General features: G+C 52.8%; 3 protein-coding genes across 7 annotated transcripts in view; 1 reads left to right on the top strand and 2 right to left on the bottom strand.

Annotated features, from left to right (window-relative positions):
- The window catches only part of TP73 (tumor protein p73), a 29,636-nt gene extending 23,058 nt beyond the window's left edge, over nt 1-6,578 (top strand). For 3 of the 5 annotated variants that reach the window (XM_063417345.1, XM_063417344.1, XM_063417346.1), the window contains 5 exons: nt 100-224; nt 972-1,126; nt 1,232-1,364; nt 2,052-2,145; nt 3,850-6,578. In XM_063417345.1, the coding sequence (XP_063273415.1) occupies nt 100-224; nt 972-1,126; nt 1,232-1,364; nt 2,052-2,145; nt 3,850-4,170 (828 nt within the window). In that variant the 3' untranslated portion in view covers nt 4,171-6,578. The remainder of the gene's footprint in view (nt 1-99; nt 225-971; nt 1,127-1,231; nt 1,365-2,051; nt 2,146-3,849) is intronic. The other 2 variants (XM_063417347.1, XM_063417349.1) reach the window with 2 other exon arrangements.
- Nucleotides 6,579-6,725: 147 nt separating this feature from the next.
- Nucleotides 6,726-13,689, bottom strand: LOC134560906 (uncharacterized). Its single transcript, XM_063417352.1, has 9 exons — nt 13,236-13,689; nt 12,130-12,639; nt 11,170-11,240; nt 10,663-10,771; nt 10,398-10,528; nt 9,888-9,995; nt 8,857-8,975; nt 7,931-8,087; nt 6,726-7,481 (listed from the first exon to the last, which is right to left on the bottom strand). Exons 1-9 carry the CDS (start codon nt 13,685-13,687, stop codon nt 7,333-7,335), a joined length of 1,806 nt encoding a protein of 601 aa, XP_063273422.1. The 5' UTR covers nt 13,688-13,689; the 3' UTR covers nt 6,726-7,332.
- Nucleotides 13,690-16,811: 3,122 nt separating this feature from the next.
- LRRC47 (leucine rich repeat containing 47) lies at nt 16,812-20,968 on the bottom strand. Its single transcript, XM_063417350.1, has 7 exons — nt 20,288-20,968; nt 19,768-20,214; nt 19,291-19,407; nt 18,869-18,984; nt 18,456-18,558; nt 17,969-18,058; nt 16,812-17,790 (listed from the first exon to the last, which is right to left on the bottom strand). The coding sequence occupies exons 1-7, from the start codon at nt 20,927-20,929 to the stop codon at nt 17,578-17,580; spliced, it is 1,728 nt and encodes a 575-aa protein (XP_063273420.1). The 5' UTR covers nt 20,930-20,968; the 3' UTR covers nt 16,812-17,577.
- Between the last annotated feature and the right edge of the window lie 1,402 nt (nt 20,969-22,370).

Below are 22,370 nucleotides of genomic sequence, written 5' to 3'. Positions count from 1 at the left end.
CCACAGTGACAGCCTGTCTGGGTGGAGAAAAGGGAGCATGAGGAATTGGACAGATGGGACAGGAATAAAGCAAAGTCCTGGTCTTGTTCCCTCTTCCAGGTGCGAGGCCGGGAGAACTTTGAAATCCTGATGAAGATAAAGGAGAGCCTGGAGCTGGTGGAGCTGGTCCCGCAGCAGCTGGTGGATTCCTACCGGCAGCAGCAGCAGCAGCTCCTGCAGAGGCAGTGAGTCCTGCCACAGCCCCCGAGACCCCCACAGCCCCTGAGACCTCACAGCCCCTGAGACCTCACAGCCCCTGAGACCCCCACAGCCCCCGAGACCCCCACAGCATCTGAGACCCCCACAGCTCCCAAGACCCTCACAGCCCCTGAAACCCTCACAGGCCCTGAGACCCCCAAAGTCACAGAGACCCTCACAGTCCTGGAGACTCCCACAGCCCCTGAGACCCCCAAAGTCACAGAGACCCTCACAGTCCTGGAGACTCCCACAGCCCCTGAGACCCTCACAGTCCCTGAGACCCTCAGAGCACATGAGACCCCCAAAGTCCCAGAGACCCTACTAGCCCCAGAGACCCCCACAATCCATGAGACCTCCTCCAGATCCTGAGAACCCCCCAGGCCACTGCAGCCCCCTGAGACCCCCACAGTCTGAGACCTCCATCATCACTGAGGCCCTCACTGTCCCTAAAGATCTCCATAGTCCCCCAGAGCTCTGCAGCTCCTAAGACCCCCACAGCCCCCGAGACTCCCACAGCTCTTGAGACTCCTACAGCCCCTGAGACTCCCACAGCCCTTGAGACCCCCACAGTCCCTGAGACTCCCACAGCCCTTGAGACCCCTACAGCCCCCCTAGACCCCCACAGGGCACCCTTGGCAGGGAGGCCTGATGGGCTGGAGGGGAGCTCCAGGCCGGAACAGGGCAGCTCCTTCCCACTCGCCCCAGTCTGACCAGTGCGTTCCCTCCCCAAACAGGAGCCAGCTGCAGACGCCTTCCTCCTATGGCCCCGTCCTTTCCCCCATGAACAAAGTCCACGGAGGAGGAATCAACAAGCTGCCCTCTGTGAACCAGCTGGTGGGGCAGCCTGCCCAGCACGGCTCCAGTTCTGCACCCAGCCTGGGCCCCATGGGTACGTCCTCTGCCCCCAGGCCGAGCACAGGGCTCTCCCTGCCCAGGGGTGGGCGTTATTGGGTCTGGGTGGTGTTTAATGGGTGCATTTTTTGCCACTGCCCAGGACCTGGGATGCTGAACAGCCACCCCATGCAGACCAACGGAGAAATGAACGGGGGCCACTCGTCCCAGTCCATGGTGTCGGGGTCTCACTGCACGCCCCCGCCGCCCTACAACGCCGACCCCAGCCTCGTCAGGTACGGAGGCCACCCCAAGTCCTGCCTGTCTTGTCCTCTCTCCCTTGCTGTGTCCCTCACTCTAACCTTCCCATCTGTCTGGCAACTGGTCAACTGGCCCCAACTGGGAAATCACTGCTGTTCCTCCCACCTCAGCAACCGGCCCAGTTACCCCACTGCCCTCATCCACCTCCCTGGGAATGCATCCCTGCTCAGTTAGAAATTAAGTACATCAAAAGAGGGTCTTGTCCTACAAGTTCAATGTGTGTAGCTTTATGAGTTTCCCCCTTCCCCAGCAACACCTGGAAATGGGTCCATGTGGCTTATTTCAATCAGAAATGCATTAACAGCTCTGCAGGTTTTTAATGTTTTGGCCTTTAAAAAGACCACGGATGTTGTGACAGACCTTGGGCCAGTATCCACACAGGGCAGAGCCCAGGGCTTGCCCTAATCCCCCTCCCCAGTAGCTTGAGCTCCCTCATATTATGTGAGTTCCTGAGTCAAATTCTCAGTCAATCAGGAGAAAAAGATCTGTAGTTTTAGGAATAGACATAATTCCACACTTTGCTTTGACCTTAGTGGCAGTGGAGGTCCCACCCATGGAGCTCTCCACGTCCCCCATCTGACATGGTCTGTCCCACAGAGATGGGACACAGCTGTTGTTCATGAGAACTTAATGCCACTTTATTTTCCAAACTTTCTCTGCAGTTTTTTAACAGGATTGGGGTGTCCAAACTGCATCGACTATTTCACCTCACAAGGGTTACAGAATATTTACCACCTGCAGAACCTATCCATAGAGGTAAATGCTTTGGGGAGATCTGTTCTTACCACTTGTTTCCAGCAGCTGTTGGTCTGAAAAGCAAAACCAAAACTGTTTTGGAGGAAGGGAAAGCTGTGCCCCAACCCCTCACACAGAACATGTGCTCCCAGGATTGATGCCTGTCATTCCTGCCTCCTTGATGGTCCTTCAGAGGTAGCTATAGCTGAGACCTTGGTCAAAAATCACAACCAGTCCCCAAAAAACACAGCCAGGCTCAGCTGCTTCCTCCAGACTCTCAGAAACAAGAGAGATCAAAGATCCCCAGGCCAGAGCTCAGGGAGATTTTCCACCTAACACAGAGAACACAGTGGAACACCCCAGATCCCATGGAGCCAGCAGGGACACCCCACTGCACTTCAGGGAGGTTTAATATGGTCACACCCCTTCCCCTGCAAATCTTTATGATGAAAGAGGCTGAAACAAGGGAGTTGAGCCCAGGGCATTTTTATTAAGGGAAATCTGGAATGAAATAGCACAGATCAGGCAAAAGCTGTCAGAAAAAGCGTGGAGGGGATGCTGGAAATACCTGTGTGTGCCCAGAGCATCAGCCTCTGCTGCTGCCACACTGTGGTGCTGGTACCAGGGGCAGCAGCAGAGCTGGGGCTTCCCCAGCCAATCAGGGGAACAAGAAAAAGGAAAACAAAAAATAATCCTGAACCCTTTGAGCCGTGGGAAACCCTGTAAATCCCGGAGTTGTTGTTATGGCTGAGACAGAGCTCCTGCCCAACCCTGTTTTGACCCCACTTTGCCCCAGGCAGGTGTAGCAGTGTCTCTACCTGGAAGCCACAAGATCCTGCAGGAGAGATGATGATTTGTCACTGGTGGCTGGGGCCAGTTGTGTAACCTGAGCCTGGTTTTGGACCATTTGCTGAACTAACTCCATGACTGTCTGTCAGCTGTCCAAGGAAACGTTTAGGAATGGCCAAAACCCGTGCCAGGGCAGAGCTGTGTGTCTGAGTTGGCATTTGTAGCTACTAATTGCATACTCACTGTCTGCTCCAGTTAACGCTCCCGTGAGTCTCTGTGTTGGCATTAACATGGACCCCTGGCAGCTCCCCCCTGTGCTGGTGTGTGTCCCCAGCCTGAGGTCACCCACCTCTCCTGGTGTCACCCACCTCAGTACTCGAGGCTGGTGCTGCTCCAGCCTCCCAGGTGAGGACCAAAGCAGAGGCCATCCCAAGTGCACAGGCACAAGGATGCTTCACACGCTGCTCTGCAATCTGTGTCCAAGGGGAATGATCCCTTCCTTCCCTCCCTTGAGACCTGTGAACTTGAGGACAGGAGCAAAACAGGGAAGAAAGAACATTTTTAAGTTATCACACTTTCAATCTCACTCACCTGGTGAGGCTGGAGAAGCCCTGGTTTGTAAAACCAAGACAAAAGTAGGTTCTGAAATGACGAGTCACACCAAACTGATTTCCACATCAGTTTGATGTGAACCCCTCCCAAAACAACAACAAAAATTCTCCAACCTGCCAAGCTACGGTTGAGTAACTGAGTTACAAATGAGAAATAACCCAGGGGATGATACACCCATAGCCATGGTGGGAGGTCCAGCCCTGCTCCTCCGGACATTGTGCCCATGTATCCCCCCCAAAAAGGGCGATTTGGGGGTCCAGGGCTGTCTCCTGCTAGCACAGCCACACCTCAGCCGGCCGTGCCTGAGCGGTGCTGTCCCCGCAGGATCTCGGGGCACTGAAGATCCCGGAGCAGTACCGCATGATCATCTGGCGGGGCCTGCAGGAGCTGAAGCAGAGCCACGACTACGGGGCCCAGCAGCTGATCCGCTCCAGCAGCAACGCCTCCACCATCTCCATCGGCAGCTCGGGCGAGCTGCAGCGGCAGCGGGTGATGGAGGCCGTGCATTTCCGCGTGCGCCACACCATCACCATCCCCAACCGCGGCGCCGCCGACGACTGGGCAGACTTCGGCTTCGACCTGCCGGACTGCAAATCCCGCAAACAATCCATCAAGGAGGAGTTCACGGAGGGGGAGATCAACTGAGGGGCCAAGCGGAGCTGGCAGCGAGACAACCGGGCGGGCGTGATGGAGCCTCCCCGCTTTGGAAAGTGTTTGCAGCCTTGGGCACCTGGAGAGGTTTAGTTTTGTTATCCAGGGGAACTGCGGGCCCTGAGCCAGGCAGGAGGTGCCTGCCCTGGGGGGGAAACAGGAGGTAAAGAGGAGGAAGAAAAGGAGGAGGGCAGCCGAGCCAGCTCAGTGGCCAGAGCGGGATTTCTGCCTGCCTGTGGCACAGGAGGCACTGCCTGGTTTGAGTTTTCCTGGAGCATCCCTGCATCCAGCCGTGTATGGATGGTTTTTCTCATCCCTGCTCACTGTCCGTGTGCTCTGTGGTGTCCCAGACTGAGAGGGCTTTGTCACTGCACCACGGACTCAGCCCTGGCCTGTGCAGGCAGCGCCAGGGACTGGTGTGAAGCCACGTCCTGCTTTTCCATGGACTGCCAAACCCATCCCTCAGCCCTCTGTAAAGCCAGAAAGACCCTGTTTTGTCCATTACCGATGTGTTCTTGTTCTTAAAGGTTGGTGTATATAAACAGAATGTACATACAGTAAACTCATTGTGCTGTAAGGAGAGAGAAAGATTTATTTTCATGTAAGCTATAAAAATTGATACTGACTCCTGAGACACTGCAGTGTCAAGTAAATTAATTTCATGTTGTAGCATGTAAACATGCAGAGAATCGTGTCTCCAGCCTTATCTATTCAAAACAAGTTTTTTTTCCTCCTCTGCCTCTCTTGCATGCAGTTGTGGAGGAGGGGGAAAGTCAGTGATTGCCCTGGGATGTCAGAGGTCTGGATAATTCCTCCCTGCTCCTTTGGGGAGTTTTGTTGACAGGTCAGACCTGACAAGCTGGAGCTATGATGGAAATTCCATCTTTTTGGAGCACGGCCTGGACTGACTGCCCAATTCTCTTCTTTTCCTGGTCATTTCTCCCAGCTGTAATTTCTCTGTTGATTCAGACAAAGGGAAAAAAGCCTTCACAGAAAGCAAAGACACAAATAGGTGTGTCCCCTCCCTGAATGTTTATTCCTTACACATTTGGGAAGGCGATTTCCCACAAGAGGTCTTGGAAAGGCACTGGAAGTCACAGAACTGTTGCTGTGGGAGGGAGGGCAGGGAGCTGTGGCATCTGTCCCCTCACCCGGGGTCACTCGAGATTTTGGGCAGCCTGAGGGAACCTGCACAGAGCTGATGCTGCCCAGCACATTCCCACTGGAAGCCTCCAAAGGCAGCCCTGCTTCCCATCACCCCCAGGCTGGGGAAGGGGCTGGATACCCTTCCCAAAGCCCTGCACCCTCTAAGCAAGAGCAGAAGAGGAGCTCAAGTCCCACCAGGGCTCACCTGAGATGTGACTTCTCCTCCAGGCAGGCAGTGGCTGTTCCCTCTCCAAGGGGGACAGGAGTGTGACCACAGCCTGGGTCCAGGACCCTCTCCAAGGCCCTGCTTGGGTGTCCCACATCAGCTCTGAGCCTTCAGCACACAGAGCTGGCCTCCTGTCCCTCCTCTCCCTCGGGCACAGGTGCTGCAGGTGCTGTCACCATCCCTGAGGCCATCCCGCCCCTCACAGCACAGGGATCGGGAATCTTTGGGATTGGGAAGTCCCCTGGCTGACAGTGAATCTGTGTCCCCAGGAAACGGCTCAATAAAGCACTTTAATGCTTTAAAGCTTTTGTAACAACCACTCACATTTCCAGCATTTCCAGGGCTGTTCCCAGCAGTATTAATGGATCACTCCGTGGTAGGAATTGTATTTTTTGTAATGTTATCTCTGGAAAATGTGTTATTTTTATAGCTGTGGTTTTTCTTTTGTTTTGGGTTGTTTGGTTTGTTTTTTGTTGTTTGCCTTTTTTTTTTTTTTTTTTGTAACGCAATAAAAGCACATGTGAGAACTGCTGCATCTGGAAATTAAAATTGGACAGAAAGTGTCCTCCTAACCCAGAGTAAACCTTCACCTGTAGGACCTCAAAGGGCCTGAAGGTACTGAAATGAAAAAAGAAACCCACCATCAAGTACTAAACTGCTACAGTGAGTACAGAGAGGCAAAAAACAGCTTCTGGATATATAAAACTTTTTTTTTTCTCAATAAATGGCTAAAAAATAGTGAATTAAATGAGAACAAGCATTAAGACAGTTTTTCTGAGCTTGAAGAAGTACACTGTTAAAAACCATTTCCCAAAGACAATGCAAATGTCATCACTATTTCTAGCTTTAGGAGTATATATTCCATAGGTAGGAATTGGAAATTGATTGAACTAAAAGTTCTTGCAAGAAGTTTATAAACCAATGCTTTGAAATGGAAGAAGTCGAGAAGGTTGTTGTAATTCAATAAAAATACAAAGAAAATGTTTCAAAAGATCTTGAAAACTGGCATGTGACAGCCAGAGGGGAACAGTCAGAGCCACACACCTGCAGAGAGCTCCACACCGGACAAAGGTCCAAAGCTCCTGGCAGAGACACTGGCCCGTGGCTCTGCCTTCTGCTGGGGTCTGTGTCCCAAACAGGATCATGGAATCCCAGACTGGTTTATTTGGAAGGAACCTTAAAGCTCATCCCATCCCTCATGCCACCCCTGCCATGGCAGGAACACCTTCCACTACCCCAGCTTGCTCCAAGCCCTGTCCAACCTGGCCTTGGACACTTCCAGGGATCCAGGGGCTGCCACAGCTTCTCTGGGAAATCCATTCCAGCCCCTCTCCACCCTCAAATTTCTCCCATATAGCCAATCTAAACATACTCACAGAGCAGATGTTCCTGTGGTTTTTTGTGCATTACATCACCTTGCTTGTGATTTCTCCTCCAGGCAGGCAGTGGCTGTTCCCTCTCCAAGGGGAGATTTCTCCCTCATCCCAGCTATTGGTCCTACACCACCCTGCCTGGCCCAGGGAGCATCACTCTTCTCCCAGGAAAACACAGCTCCGTGGCCAGCAGCACTCTCCAGGAGGAAAAGCCACCTGCATGAAACCACATGGAATTCCTTGCAGGCTCTGGCTGACGTGGCAGGAACCCTGCACTGCCCCAGCACTGAGTGTCCCTGGTTCAGAAGTGCCTCTGTCTGCTGGGCATTCCCAGTGGGAACATCAAAACCGCCATCCTGGCTTCTGTTGAGGCCACTGGATGTGAAATCCTCCCCGTGTCCCAGGTTGTTGTCACACGAGCTCAGCCTTGACTCCAGCTGGATCCGTGGCACTGCTGTGCAAGTCCACGGCAGATCTGCTCCTCCAGGACTGCTCGGCCGCTGCAGCCACCTGGATGGTCCCCAGGAACTGCTCCTTGGTGACCACGGGGGGCTCCTGGCCTGTGGGACAGCAACAAAGCACTGCATGGAACCTGTGGTCCCCTGTGATCCCATCTCAGCAGCTCCTGGTGCTGGGGCTGCAGCATTTAAAACATTTCAGCCCCCTCCTCCTGCCCTGTCAATGCAGCCAAAACTGAAATATTGTTGAACAAAAATACCTTGGACTAGATGATCTTCAAAGCCTCTTCCTAGCCAGCCCACTCCATGATTCTGTGAATTTTATCCCTTCTGGGCAGCCAGGGCTCTGGCTGAGGAACTCTTGGCTGTCACAAACAGCTGCTTTCTTCACAAAGGACAGTAAGGTCCAAGGCAATTTCCCCTCCCAACTCTAATTTCTTCCCAGCAAGCAGTTTCAGTTTCCCCCACCCATCTCCATGACCTGACACAGTGCATCCCATGACAAAGCCAATCCAAAGCAACACCAGCCATTGATTTAACCCTCATCCCACCTTTCAGGGCTCTCAGAAAGTGCTGGAAGAGTTCCCTGTATGCATCTCTGTAGCGCTCAGCTTGAGTTTGGGGACAGATGGACACAGAAGTCCCATGCTCTGTGATGCCCAGGGGGTTCTGGTTGTCCACCCTTAATGACCCTTGAGACCCGTGAACCTTAAGGAAGAAGGAAAACAGCGAAGAAAGAACATTCTTAAGTTATCACAGTTTCAATCTCACTCACCTGGCCAGCTTAGAGAAGCCCTGGTTTATAAAACCAAGACAAAAGTAGGTTCTGAAATGAGGAGTCACACCTGTTCCAGCCCTGGTATGGCCCAGACACAACAGAAACATCATGGATGTGTGGGAGTCCAGTGGCTTCCACTCGTGTCATACCTCACCTGAGCAAAGCCCCTTTTCCAAGTGTTTAACAGAAATTCCTCCCTAGGACCAGCCCCCATAGCTGTAATTATTCCTGACTGTAGGAATTTACACTTTTCTTCCCCTTTCATATGCTGGACTCCTGCTACACAGCTGAGACCACCCTGGAAAGGACAAAGGAAATCTGCACAATTTCAGCCTCAGGAGAGCTGACACCAGTTCCTGCTCTGGTATGATTCATGCAGCTCATAACACCACATAATGCATGGAGCAGAGAGAAAAATTGGGAGAGAAAAGAAAATGTGGATTGTAGATTGAAAAAGGACACAAAACCACTGCTGCTGAGGCAACAGCCCAACAAACTGATGTGGCACTCAGAGCTCTGCTCAGAGGTGGGGATTGGTCACAGGGTGGACTTGATGATCCTGGAGGTCTTTTCCAACCTCAGTGATTCTGCATTCTGTCACAGAGGGGTTTTGGGAAATGTGCTGCAGGCACACTCAGAGGGGAAAACTTCTGCTGGGCTGTGGGGTCAAAACAGAATGACTGAGCAGCAGGGCCCCACCTCCAGCCGCTGGTCACAGCTCCTGGTGCAGTGCTGGCTGACATCCAGGGTGACAATGGCTCCGCTGGGGAACTTCATGCTGATGGCAACGGTGTCCACGTCCCTCAGGCAGCCCATGTCTGGGGACAGAACAGGCCTGGCTCACCCCAGGAACTGCAAACCAGCACGTTCCACAGCTACAGACTGCTCCTCTTCCTTTCAGAGGTGACACTAGCTTTGTGACACCTTCTCACAGGACGTCCTGGTGACAGCACTCCAGCTGCTTCACCAGCATTTCTGAAGAAGAACAGGCAGTTCTGCAAGAACACCCAGCCCCAGACCCAACTCTTCCTTCCCAGCCTGCAGCTCTCCATAATGAGGGCACCCACCTCTGCTTCCAGGATCAGGCAACTTCCAGCACGTTTCTGGAGTGAGGCAGAGGGTACAGAACCCTCCTGGAGGGCTCTTGTTTGCTGCATTTCAGTGCTGTGCCATGAAGGAGAGCGCTGCATCCTGCCCCTCCTCAACCCAGCCAGCCAAGCTTGGCAGCTGCTGCAATTACCTTAATTAAAACTCTGCATTTCCATTTCAAAAATGGCAGCTTCCCCCTTTTATGGTTTGTTTAAATGAGTGTGGCAACCCAGAGTGTGCACGTCAGCCCAACATGACCCAGAGCAAACACACAGCTTCGTGCTGGGATCCACAGGGAAGGGCCAGAGAAAGCAGAGAATGAACATTTCATCGACATCCTTGTGAGCTCAAACCTTTGCTCAGTATTTTCTGCACTCTGGTTCCAAACCTGGTGTCCTGCAGAGTAATGTTCAATGGTAACTCCACTGCAACTGCTTCACATCAGCAGGAAATCCACCAGATTCAGAGATCTTCACCAAATACCCCCGAGGAATCTGCCTTCTGTTTCACCACCCCGTTTATTCAGCTGCTCCACAATGGAGCAATTGTCGTGGCTATCATGCTTTCATTCCTTTTTTCTTCCCAGTTTTAACACTGAAGTCCAGAGGTACCCAATAAATCATCAAAAGACTCATTCTTACCTGCACAGAAGGCATGGCCCAGGGAAAATACTGTATCTGGCACACTCTCTCCCAACAACAAACTGATAATATCTATGTCATGCACGGCAGCGTTGTAAAAAATTCCACCTGGAAGAACCAAAACTGGGCGTTAAGGTCTCCATATTCAAACCCACAGCCAATGTACATTTCTGAGTTGCTCAGAGATGGTATAAAAATCCCCCACAGTGAAGACACTAATACTAAAGGGACAGCAAAAATGCATGGAAATGAAGTTTGGTAAGAAAATACTCCTCAAGAAATAATCTTCCTCATGGATTTCAAGGCTATAAAACTCAGGGGAATTCCCACAGAACACAGAGACATTTCCAGGCCAAGCAGGACAGGTTTTGGTTCAACCTAGTCCAGTTAAGGTTGGCTTAACCCCCATGGCTGGGGGTGGAACAGATGAGCTTAAAGATCCTTTCCCACCCAAACCATTCCATGACCCTGAGCCAAGCCCAGACTGTTCAGCAGGGACCTGGTGGGTACCTGAGGCTTTCAGCAGGCTCAGGGAGGCTGCGGGATAGAGGCTGCTGATGGTGGATATCCTGTGGATCCTGCCCAGTGCCCGGCTGTCCCGCACCTTCTTGTACAGGAACTGCAGGGCTGGGTCAAAGCGCCTTGCAAGGGAAACAAGGAATGAGGTGAAACCAAGCTGACTTGAGGACAAAGTCAGGAAAGCCTGAGGAATCAGTGCTGCTTCCAGAAATGTGATTTTATCAAGAATGAATCACAGGAAAACCACTGGTCTTACTTGTAGAACCCACACACGAGTGGCCTCCCACACCTGTCGGCCTCATCAAAACAGGATTCTGCTGTCTGTCTGTCCAAGCTGGGCAGCCCCTGGCAGAACACACCTTTACCTGTGCAAAACAGGACACACACGGGCTCAGGGGAGACACAAAACACCTTGAGCTTGCAGAAATGTAACAGTTTGTTACATTTCTGGTTTTGATGACATCTACCCCCTTCTGCCTGCCTGCTGTGATTTCAGCTGTCCCCAGGAGTGGGACTGTTTTGGTGACAGCTTTTCTGTGAGTCCTGGTGGGATTTTAGGATGAGACACTGCCCAGTCATACTGGGACCAGCACAGCACAAGCCCCACTGGTGTCCAGCCAGTAACATCAGCAGCGACCTCAGTCACTTTATACACAATTAGAGAGCTTGCACAGCTCCAGGGCTGCTGCTGAAACACAAACACACTCACAAGTGCACATCAACGGGCACAGGGAAAAGCTGAATGTGCAGCTGCTCCTCTTACCTGCTCGTAAGGCATCTTTTACCATCTCAGGGGCTTTGTCAGGTGGAGAACAAATAATGGCTCCAGAGACTCTGCAGGAATCAAGAGAGATCTTCAGTGAGGACGAGGCTTTCACTAGATCAAACAATGCTCAAAAGCTCTATTTGGTTAGTTAAAAAACCCTAAAACCCCATTGCTCTGGAAAAGCAGCTGGTTTATAGAAGGAACTCAGTGCCTGCTTCAAGGATGAAATATAGTGACACACAGAGGTTAAAATCACAAGTGGCATGAAGGAATTGCACTGCTTTTCCTGCATCTTCAAGGACAAAGTATTTTAAAGGTTTCCTTCAAAAAGGATTTAAGTCCTGTCAGTTAACACACACAGAGAAATCCTAAGTATTTATGTGCTAGATCTGCTAATCAATGCATCTTAGCTTCCTGTGATTCTTTACTTTCTAGTATCAAATCAGCCTTTCCTAAAAGCTGTGCCGTTTGCTCCTGCAATATTTTAGACCTGACAGTAAAAGCGCTTTAGTGATGTTACAGTTGTTCAGTTCAACTGTAAAGCAGAAGGCCACAATCCTCCTCCCTATTTACACCAACCCTCACTCATCTCAGAGCTCCAAGGGCCACCAAACTCAGCCAACTGCTCTGAGACAGGAAAACTGGCAGGCAGCAGGGAAGGTGTCATTTATTATTGTTCTGTGGGAATGGAGGAAAATGGTTTATATTTCTTAACAGAACTGCCCATAACCAAACACCTCCAAGTTTCCACTAATCTGGGTATGCAAGCCTAGTGAAACTTCTCAGAGACTCCTGAAGGACCCGTGGGTAGGGGACGAAAAGGACCTTCCCTCCCACACCGATGGCCAGAGGCACAGTCTCGAGCTGCTCCAGAGTTTCCCAGAGGGGAAGGCAAGGCTTGCACGGAACCCCCCGCCCTGAGCAGGGCCACACCCGGGAGCTGGTGGCCGTCAGTACCGCGGATCCCCGAGCGCGACGGCGGCGTCCTGCTGCTGCAGCACCCTGGCACCAGCCGGGACCTCGGCGCCGAAGGCACGTCCCAGCTCCTCCAGCCGATCCTCCACCACGTACAGCAGGCAGCAGCCCCTGCCCTCGACCAGGCTTTGCAGCAAGGCTTTGCTCACCAGCCCTGCGCCGAAGAGCACCAGGCCAATGCCGCCGTGACACGAGAGGGGCGTCGGGCTGCTGGAGGCATCAGGTGTGGGCATATTTTGGCCAAGAGGGGCAATGCTGGCGGGGAAGGTGAGGGGCGAGGGGGGGCTGGCGGAGGTGGAGGGCGTTGGGTCGCCCCTGTGGGCAGCAGGGATGGGGTGGTGGGGAAGCAGCAGCTTGTGGTAGGAGGGCGGGGAGGGGACCATGCTGTAGCCGGTGCTGGATCCAGTGGTGATGAGGAAGGAGGGATGGGAGAGCAGGGAGGGCACGTTGAGTGGCAGGGGCAGGCTCAGGCTGGAGTCAGGACCTGCAGAGCTGAGGAGACAGAGATCAGAAAATCAGAGAATATTCTGAGCTGGAAGGGACCCACAAGGATCATCGAATCCAACTCTTGAGAACACCCTGCATAAGAACGTCCCAAGAATGCCACCACATGCCTGAGGATGTTGTCCAAATGCTTCTTGGAGTGGGGTCAGGTGAGACAGATAATTAAAAAATCACTAAAGTTGGACAAGACCTCCAAGATCATCAGGGCAAACCTTTGACTGAAACCTCCTTGTCAACTAAACCACAGCACTAAGAGCCACGCGCAGCTTCCTCAGCCACTCCTCATAGGACTGACTCCCCAGACCCATGCCCTTCTCTGGACACGCTCCAGCCCCTCAGCATCTCTTTTGTAGTGAGGGACAGAACTGGACACGGCACTCGAGGAGTCTCAGCAGTGCCAGCACAGTGGGCACTGCCCTGGTCCAGATGGGGACACTGCTCTGAGGTCGGGTGAGACTGAGATGGGATAGGTGAGGCAGGGAAGTGCCGGCCGAGCCCGAGCAGCGCTCGGTCGGGTGAGTCTGAGATGGGGCGGGTGAAGCAGGGAAGCGCCGGCCGAGCCCGAGCAGCGCTCGGTCCCTCACCGGAGCCCCGGGGCGCGCAGCCCGAGCTGCCGGAGCAGGCGGCGGTTGCGGCAGTGGCGGCCCGAGCTGAGGTGCTCCAGGATGCGGTCGCGGCGCACCCTGAGGGGCAGCTGGCACGGGGTGCAGAACAGCGTCTCCACCGCCACGGCCGGGCCCGGCCCCGCCGGCTCCCGCCGCACCGACAGCTCCGAGAACTCGGCCGCGTAGTCGTGCAGCGTCTTCCTCCTCCGCCCCATGGCCCGGCCCCGCTGACTCGGAAGCGGAAAGCCCGCCCGCCTCACGCCGTTGCCCGGCAGCGGCGCCGCTCCGAGCCCCGCGGCGCCGGCTCCAGCCCCGGCCCGACCCCAGCCCCGGGCGATGGAGCTCGGAGGCGGCTCACAAGAACCAGAGGTCACCGAAGCCATGGGAGAGCTGCGGGAAGAGCTGAGGAAAGCCAAGGATGACCACAACATGGCCATAGGTACCGCGGGAGGTGCCCAGAGCACACCTTTACCTGCCTGGGTCTCATTCAGTTCGGCTCCTTTGACCTTGAAAACAGTACAGGGTGTTGCTCACAGGCTGAAAAGCCACTTGTTTTGAAAACTCTTTTTCCCCCTTGTTAGTGAAGAACATGAGAAAACCAGCAGAGAAAACCCTGAGCAAGGCGGGGCTGGAGGTGCTGACTCTGTGTGTCCTCAGAGCAGCACCCACCTCACTCTAAGTCATGTTTTTAATACAAATGGAATACATTTGTGTTTAATATACATCACACAATGGTTTGGGTTGGAGGGACCTTAAAAATCACTCAGTAGCACCCCCTGCCATGCCAGGGACACCTTCCACTAGCTGAGGTTGTTCCAAGCCCCATCCAGCCTGGCCTTGGGCACTGCCAGGGATCCAGGGGCAGCCACAGCTGCTCTGGGCACCCTGTGCCAGGGCTTCACCACCCTCACAGGGAAGAATTTTCCCTAATATCCCACCTAACCCTGCTCTCTATCAGTGTGAAGCCATTCCTGCTTGTCCTGTCACTCCAAGCCCTTGTAACAGTTTTTATCTTTCTTGTGGCACTGGAAGGCCATAATTAGGTCACCCTGAAGTGAAACCACCTTTTCTTCTCCAGGCTGTACGAACCAACATCGCAGCAAAGCACCACAAACCACATTATTAACCAGAATCACTGTGGATGCAGCATTAACGTGACTCAAGTCTGTTCCCACAGTGGCTTTGCTTATGCTCACCTGAAAAAAGCAGACACAGGGCATTCAGCAGGGATTTGCTTTGCTAACAGAGCACCTTCCTGCTTTACAGGTGCCATCTCTTCCTTGCAAAGACAGATGGAGATCCAAGAATCCGAGCTTCGGAGAATCAGATCTGAAAAGGAAATGCTCCAGAAGCAGCTCAGAGAGAGAGAACTCCAGCTCCAAGCTGTGTCTGACAAGGTACAGCCCGAAAATGTGGTGGCCATGGCTAGCAGGACACGTGGCAGCTGGGAATTTGGGATTTTGGGATGTCCCTCTCTCATAGGCAGGAGGGGCACCTGTAGCTGCAAAACTGAAGTGTAAAATATTCTCCTTCTAGTTTTGCAGCCTGACAGAAGAACAGAGGAAGGAAGAAGTTGTGGCGATAATGGAGGAGGAGAACCGCAACCTTCATCAGGTGAATTTGTGCAAAGCCTCTACAGAAAAGTCTGATACTTGCTGCTTCACTGGGCTGGTTTTAAGGCTGGTGGAGTCTGGCATATAAAAACCCTACTTAATCCAAATAGTTTTTCAGAAAACATCAAATAATAACAGCTACTAGTACCAGTGAGTTTGTCAGTCGATAGATTCTGCCCAGGAAGCATTTGACCAAATAGTGGGAAAATGATCCCAAACTTGCTCCCATTCCTCTCCCCAGTGATACCTGGATTTCTTTATCTGCTCAGGTTGTTAGAGACCAGGAATCCCAGCTGGCTGAGCAGAGCAAGCTCATCAGTGAGTTACAGGAGACAATCAGCCAGCTGCGGGCCGAGGTTGTGAACACCCGCCTCCACCTCCTGGAGCAGAAACAGGCCCAGAAGGAGATGCAGAGCCAGGCTGACGCCCTGCAGCACACGGCACTGCAAACCAGAGTGGCACTGGAGCACATCAGCAACAGGGTAAGCGTGGCCTCTTTCACCTCAGAGCCCTGTCTCCCTCTTGGGACACACTTGGGAGTCTCAGTCCATTTGCTCCCTAGCTGTGGAGCAGGCAGCTCTTGTGCCACTTAAAAACAAAACAGACCTCAAATGCCAGAAACCCTTGAGAAATGTGAGTTCAGATGAGTTACATCACCAGATTTCTAACATCCTTCCAGACCCAAGGCAACAAGAACCACCTTAAAGGCATCTCTGCAGGCAGATGTGCCTGGTGCCAGGGGAAGAGCCTTGGCCCACCTAGACCCACAGAATTACCACAGCACTTTCAGTGAAGCCCAAACTGCCTGATTTTCACATAAACACTTTCCACATCATCATTCACCAGTCCTTTGTCCAAGTCTGACAGGACACTCTATGTAAATCCACGCAAATGCCAAGGAATTGCACATAAAGACTGAACACACAGTTCACACTTCTCTCCTCCTCTATCTGAAGTTTGAAAGGTATCGAAACAAAATAATCCAGGCTACGTTCAGCGTGGAGGGCAGCCGGGACCCCCCGGGGGAGCTCACAGACAACGAGGTGCTGGAGGCAATGCAGGTACGTGGCTCTTCAGCCAGGAAGGGACTGCTGAGGTAAGAGAACACTTTGCAGTGCTGCTCTCAGCCTTCCCACCTCCTTACACGATCGCTGATTTTCAGAAAATCATTAATGAGAGGACGGAGTTCCATCACATGCTGAAGGTCAGGGGCATCAAGATGTCACTGCTCAGCAACAGCCACGCATCGCCGGCCAGAGGGAGGAGAAAGACCTCCCCCAGGATAGAAAAGCTCTGATGGCTGAGCCAGAACCCGTCACCAGCCTCAGGCTCAGAGCTGGTGCCTTGCAACAAATAAAACTCATTTTACTGACACCAAGTTCTCTGGGAGTATCTGGTTCAATTGTTTCAGCCAACTCAGAGCACAAGTCACTGTAAGTCCTTGGTCTGTAGTGACACTTGATTTCCCAAAGAAGCCTGAAGCACAAGGATGCCTTGGCTACAGGCAGCTGGGGAGTGTATAATTCCCATTTTTGCTTTGGGAAGTTTTTAAGTGACATGACTGAACATCCACCAATGCCAAAACGAGGGACCAGGGCTGCAAAAGCAGTTTTATTTTTCCATTCCATGTGCAAGTCCCAACATGGGGATGTATTTGACATCGTAGCAGTTCAGTTAGAGCTCTGAGATATCATTTTTACCAGAAAAGAGCCAATCTGGGGGTCACCCTGGCTTAGGAAGAGGTGTGAGTTCACACCAGTGCTCACACACACATACAGGTCACCCACAGACTGCTAAACGAGAACTGCTCCAGCTGCCTGTATTTTAGAAGGTAAAAATACGTGGGTGGGGCAGAAAGCTCCAGGAGGGTCACTCTGGATATCAGTGCCTGTATTCTGAGGGGACAGGGAGTCCAGCAGTGTCAGTTAGAGGCACCTCTGAATGGACCTGAACCTCCTCAGCAAGAACAAAGGCAGTGCACAATCACAGTAACTCTCTGGGCACACACAGGGTCACTACAATTCCCACAGGGATGGAGGATGGCCCTGAACTGCACCAGGACACACAAATCCTGCAGTTGACACAACAAATCCCTTAAAAATGGAAGCTGTGCTCATGCCTGAACACAGAAACCGTCACTTTAAAATGCATCCCTCAAGTTCTGATGGCAATTAAATGCTTTTGACAGCAACTAAATAGTCGCAGTTACACCAGATAAAAATAAAATTCTGCAGAACGAGATGTCACCAAGGTGCTTTGGCATTCTGACTCCAGGTTGTACCCAGCAGAGGACCTCAGTTCCACACTGTCAATTACTGCATTTCCCTGCTGCCAAAACAATGATCCAGATGAAACACCAGGAGGAAAAAGTGATCTTGCAGAAAAGTGTGGCTGTGCTTGTTTTAAACATCGTAATGATTTCCTCTACTGCATCCTGACATCCAACACCTCTGCCTTCAGTCCATGTTTGAAGATGCTGCTCTTTCTGCCCAGGCCTAACACTGATGATCTCTGTTAAGGATGAAAGATCCCAATTCTCCTTGCTGCAGCTCATCAAACTCTGAAGCCATTGCCTTTCCAGCAGGATGCTCTGCATCTTTTCCTTAAAAACCCAAACCTTCTCACTGTGCACCAGCTGCGTTGTTGAATATGTGGAAAAAAAACCCCAAAAAAAAGGAAATGGGATCCTCTCTTGGCTCAGGCAGCTGCTAACGGATCACAGTCAGCACAGAGGAAACCGTGGCCAGGTCAGTTTTTGAAGGATAAAGTACTTTCAAGTTCCCATCCGTGTCTACCACTCGCACCTGCTCCACCACCAAGGGCAGGTTCATATTCCCAGGTCCACCGGGAGCATCCAATTCCGCATCTGAACCAGAGCCTTCCCTGTTCTCCAAGGCAGATCTGTTCAGCTCTGCAATTTTCTGTTAAAAGCAAAATACAGAGAACAACATCAGTTCTGTGGCAGAGAACAAATGAGAGGGAGTAACAATGCTGCTAAAATACAAATCAGCTTCTGTGCTCTTCTCAATGCATGTGAGCAATGACACATTTGGCAGGAGCGCCCCCAAGAACAGAAGGATATTTTCCTGAAGTCCTTACCAGGATAAGGGTGTCCATCACATCTTTGCAGATCTGTAAACTGGTATCACTCGTCACTTCCAGAAACAGGTCCCGGGTCTCTTTTCTAATCTGTAAGAGTTTCAGAGATGAAGCAAGTCAGGAGTCAGAGCAGCTAACCCACAGCCCCCTGGACACATCCCAGTACACAGAGCTGAAGGCTTTCACTCAGTTTAATCAGAGGCAAAGCTCTGCTTTCTTCACCAGTCAACAAACACATTCTTGCCCTTCAACAAAGCCTTTGCACAGGCAGACTGGTGCTTTGGAACAGATTTCCAGAGGTACAACTGTAACTCCCAGATCCCTCTCAGTCTGACAGTGGAGCCCACACGATGCAGGCTGTAAGAATTTATACTTGCACAACAAGCACAAGTTTCACAGACCTGTGTACATCTTTGAGTTAAACATCTCTCAACAGAAAGAAACACTGCTTAATCATTAATTAATAATTTCCATGAATGGGAGGTACCTTTGTTTTCTCACTATTGGTTATTGGTGGGAAGGAAATCACAGCACCTTCAGCATCCACCAGGCACGGGTAGTTGTCTTTGCCATCCAGCAGCTGCAGGTACCTGCCAGGAGAAACAAAGCAGCAAGAAATGAGCAACTGGCTGGACACAATGGCAGGAAATAGTGACAAAAAGCAATGAGTGTGTGATCTCTGCACGAGCAGTGAACAGCACAGGCCAGGGCCACACACTGCTTTACAGCCCATCTGCTACTACATCAAGTTTACCTTATCTCTGATTCCCTTAGCTCACAGTATGTGCCCCACACACCCTTCAATCCTCCCTGCTTCCCTTCTATCTGTTCCCAGCAGATCTGTCACATCCCCAGTGCAGTCACCTAAATGTACATGAGAAAACCACAGCAAGGTCTGACCTGTGCAGCCCAGAGACGTTCTGACGCTTCTTCTGCTTCCGCTGCTCCTCAGCCTCCAGCTGCAGCTGGCGGAGAAGGTCCTTGGCCTTGATCTCCTTCCGACCCAGGGGCATGATCTGCACCACACAAAAAACAAAACATTTGATTTTCATTTCAAACACCAGCGTTACAACGCTCCCCTGCAAGCAAGTCAATAAATAAACAATATTCCTGTGTGTTGCCATGCTCTTTTCAGCATGGAAATAACTTCCATTTCACATGGGCTGCTGTAACACCCACTTGATAAACAGGCTCAGTCACTAGTACTAAACCAGGCACCTGGTACAGCAGGATAGCAAGGAAATCAGAACAACCTCTAAAGTAAAGCTCCTGCAGTTTGTTTTCTAGGCTCTGTGGGGTAAGAAAGTACCCTTAAGCCCTACCTTGAGCTCGTCAGGAGGCTGAACACCATATGTCAGAGGAGCTTTGACCAGCTGCAAGTCGTGGGTGGCAATGGTGGCCACTGTGCGCTTCTCGCAGATGTCCTCGTGCAGCTTGGTCTGAAACATAAAGGACGCCCTCAAAATAAATCAAAAAATCACTGTGATTTATCCCTCCTATGTGCAGATCCTTCTATATTTAATGCTGGCAGCATTACCAGCCAGGTGACTGAAACTGCCCTCATGGCAATACCTGAGCTCTGACGGGTCGTTCCCAAAAACCAGCTCTGCAGATTTTGGACTGGCTGAGAATGTGCTGCTGGCAGGGACCACTCACCCTGCACCCTCACATCTGCTGGGTGAGGAGCTCACCTAGAGTTTCACAAACTCATCTGCTGGAAGGGGTCTAGAACAGTCTATTTCCAACTCTGCCAGTAATATTCCCATTCCAAATGAGTACCACTAGGCTGCAGCTGTTACCTGCATGGTCAGGAACCTCTTGAGAGCATTTCCCGGCTTTAAGTTCACTCCTTTCAGCACGCAGCACACGATGAAGGCTCGCACATCTTTGACACCCGGGCTCACTTTGACCACCAAAGGCGCTGGGTTCTCAGAGACGTGCAGAACCTTCACCAGCAGCTTGCTCGCCTCTTCCACCTCATCCTGCTCCCCATCCCCAATGTCCTTCTTCTGCTGCTTCTCCCTTTTCTTCTTCCTGACATCCTCTCTGGCGCTCTCGACCTTCCCCTTCCCACGGCCCCCGGCCCGCAGGTACTCCAGGATGGCCTTCGTCTGGCACCCATTGACCATCTTCTCCAGCCGCTTGTCCCTCAGCTGGTTGCCCCTGAAGTTGGCCTCCTTCAGGCGGGGGCAGTCGGCCAGCGCGGCGGGCAGCTCCCGCAGCTGGTTGTTGGCCACGTCCAGGCTCTGCAGGGGACAGAGAAGGGACGGTCAGGGCTGCGCGATGGGAACCGGGCGGGGCGGCGGGGTCGGCTCCCACCTTGAGCGCCGGCAGCGCCGCGATGTCCGCGCCCAGCTCGGCCACCTCGTTGTCGGCCGCGTCCAGGCGGCTGAGCAGCGGGAAGGGCGCGGGGGGCCCCGAGGGGGGCAGGAGCCCGCCGGGCAGCGCCCGCAGCCGGTTCCCGGACAGCAGCAGCTCCTGCAGCTGCGGCGCGGCGCGGGCGAGCCCCGGGCCCAGCTCCCGCAGCCGGTTCGCGCTCAGGTTGAGGCTGCGCAGCTGCGGGAAGGCCGGGGCCGCGTCCCCCGAGCCGTCCCCGGTGCCGCCGAGCGCCACGGGCAGCTCCTCCAGCCCGTTCCCGGACAGGTCGAGCAGGCGGAGCGCGGGCAGGGACCCGCCCAGCCCCGCTCCCAGCCCGGCCGGGCCCAGCGCGTTGCGGCTCAGCACCAGCGTGTGCAGCGCGGGCAGCGCGGCCGCCACGCCCGGGCCGAGCTCCCGCAGCGCCGCGCAGCCGCTCAGCTCCAGCGACTGCAGCAGCGGCAGCGCCAGCAGCGCCTCCGGCAGCCGCCCGCCGCCCGCCGCCACCCGCTCGGCCACCGCAGCCCCCGCCAGCGACAGCTCCCGCCGCCGCTCCCGCGCCGCCGCCTCCAGCTCCGGCCACGGCCCCGCCGCCGCCGCCGCCATCGCGCCCAGAGCCCCGCCCGGAGCCGCCCAAGGGCCGCCCCCGGGAGCGCCCCGCCTTCGGGGAGGGCCCCGCCGCGACGGGGCTGGGCGCTGCTCGTGGGTGCAGCGATACCTTAAACCAGGGCAAAACACGGGACAGCAGCGCTGCTGAGCCGCGGGTCTGCCCCAGTGGTGCTGCACGCGTCCAGGCACAGCTCACACAGGTCCAGGTCCAGCACACACAGGTAAAGCTCACACAGGTCCAGGTAAAACACAGGTAAAGCTCACACAGGTCCAGGTAAGGCTCACACAGGTACAGCACATACAGGTCCAGGCACAGCTCACACAGGTAAAGCTCACACAGGTAAAGCACACACAGGTCTAGGTAAGGCTCACACAGGTACAGCACACACAGGTAAAGCTCACACAGGTCCAGGTACAGCACACAGAGGTAAAGCTCACACAGGTCCAGGTCCAGCACACACAGGTCCAGCACACACAGGTCCAGCACACACAGGTCCAGCTCACACAGGTCCAGGTACAGCTCACACAGGTACAGCACACACAGGTACAGCACACACAGGTACAGCTCACACACTGGTACAGGTCCCACAGGCAGGGCTCACACAGGTACAGCACTCACAGGTACCCACAGGTGCTGCAGGAACAGCCTGACCCCACCGTGTACTGATTTCCATTGTAGCAGGTGGAAAATGCAGACGTACCCTCCAGACTGGCTAAAGTAATTTATTAAATATGTGCAATAAAAATAACTGACATTTAATATACAAGTGACTCTTTTGTTGATAAAATTTCCCAGACTTCAATATCTGATTTGTTAAACCAGCACTTAGGAACATACAATCACTATAAATTGCTCTCTTGGGGTAATGGAACACCAAGAGTTTTTTTGGGATGAGATCAACTCCTGCATACATGCACAGGGGCTGCTCTGGAATCATCTCTGCAGTGACACGTGAAAACGCCTCAGCTGACACTCAGGCACAGTTCAAATGGACAAAGATCACACAGAAAACAGCCCTGAGCTCAGGACCACCCTCTTTCCCTGCTTTCCTACTGAGGCCCCCGTGTTGCCAATCCAGCTTCCACTCCAACACTCTGCAGACCTTCCACTGCCCAGACCTGCACCTGTGCAATGGATTTTTTCTGGAATATTTTGCTCAAGACTTGGTGGCAACCTCCCAGCAGTTTTCACTCCAGTTTATTTTGCCACTGCAGCAAAAACAGGTTGTTAATTAAGGAGCAACCCTGGTAAATCCTTTAAACATGACACTGGTGGTATTATTGTACTAAAAAACTGCCATTTTATCTCTGCTAAGTTATTTTCTTATTGTATCACAGAGTAGTTTTCATCCTTACACTTCTGAGCAAGATCAATGGTTATTTTGAGATATTTATTACTTATTCAGCATACAGAATCAGGCTCTCAAATAGAACCCAT

Source organism: Prinia subflava, chromosome 21 (assembly GCF_021018805.1).
Source record: "Prinia subflava isolate CZ2003 ecotype Zambia chromosome 21, Cam_Psub_1.2, whole genome shotgun sequence".
Lineage (NCBI taxonomy): Eukaryota > Metazoa > Chordata > Aves > Passeriformes > Cisticolidae > Prinia > Prinia subflava.
Note: the sequence above shows the minus strand (reverse complement) of the source record. Positions and strands in the feature narration are given on the sequence as shown.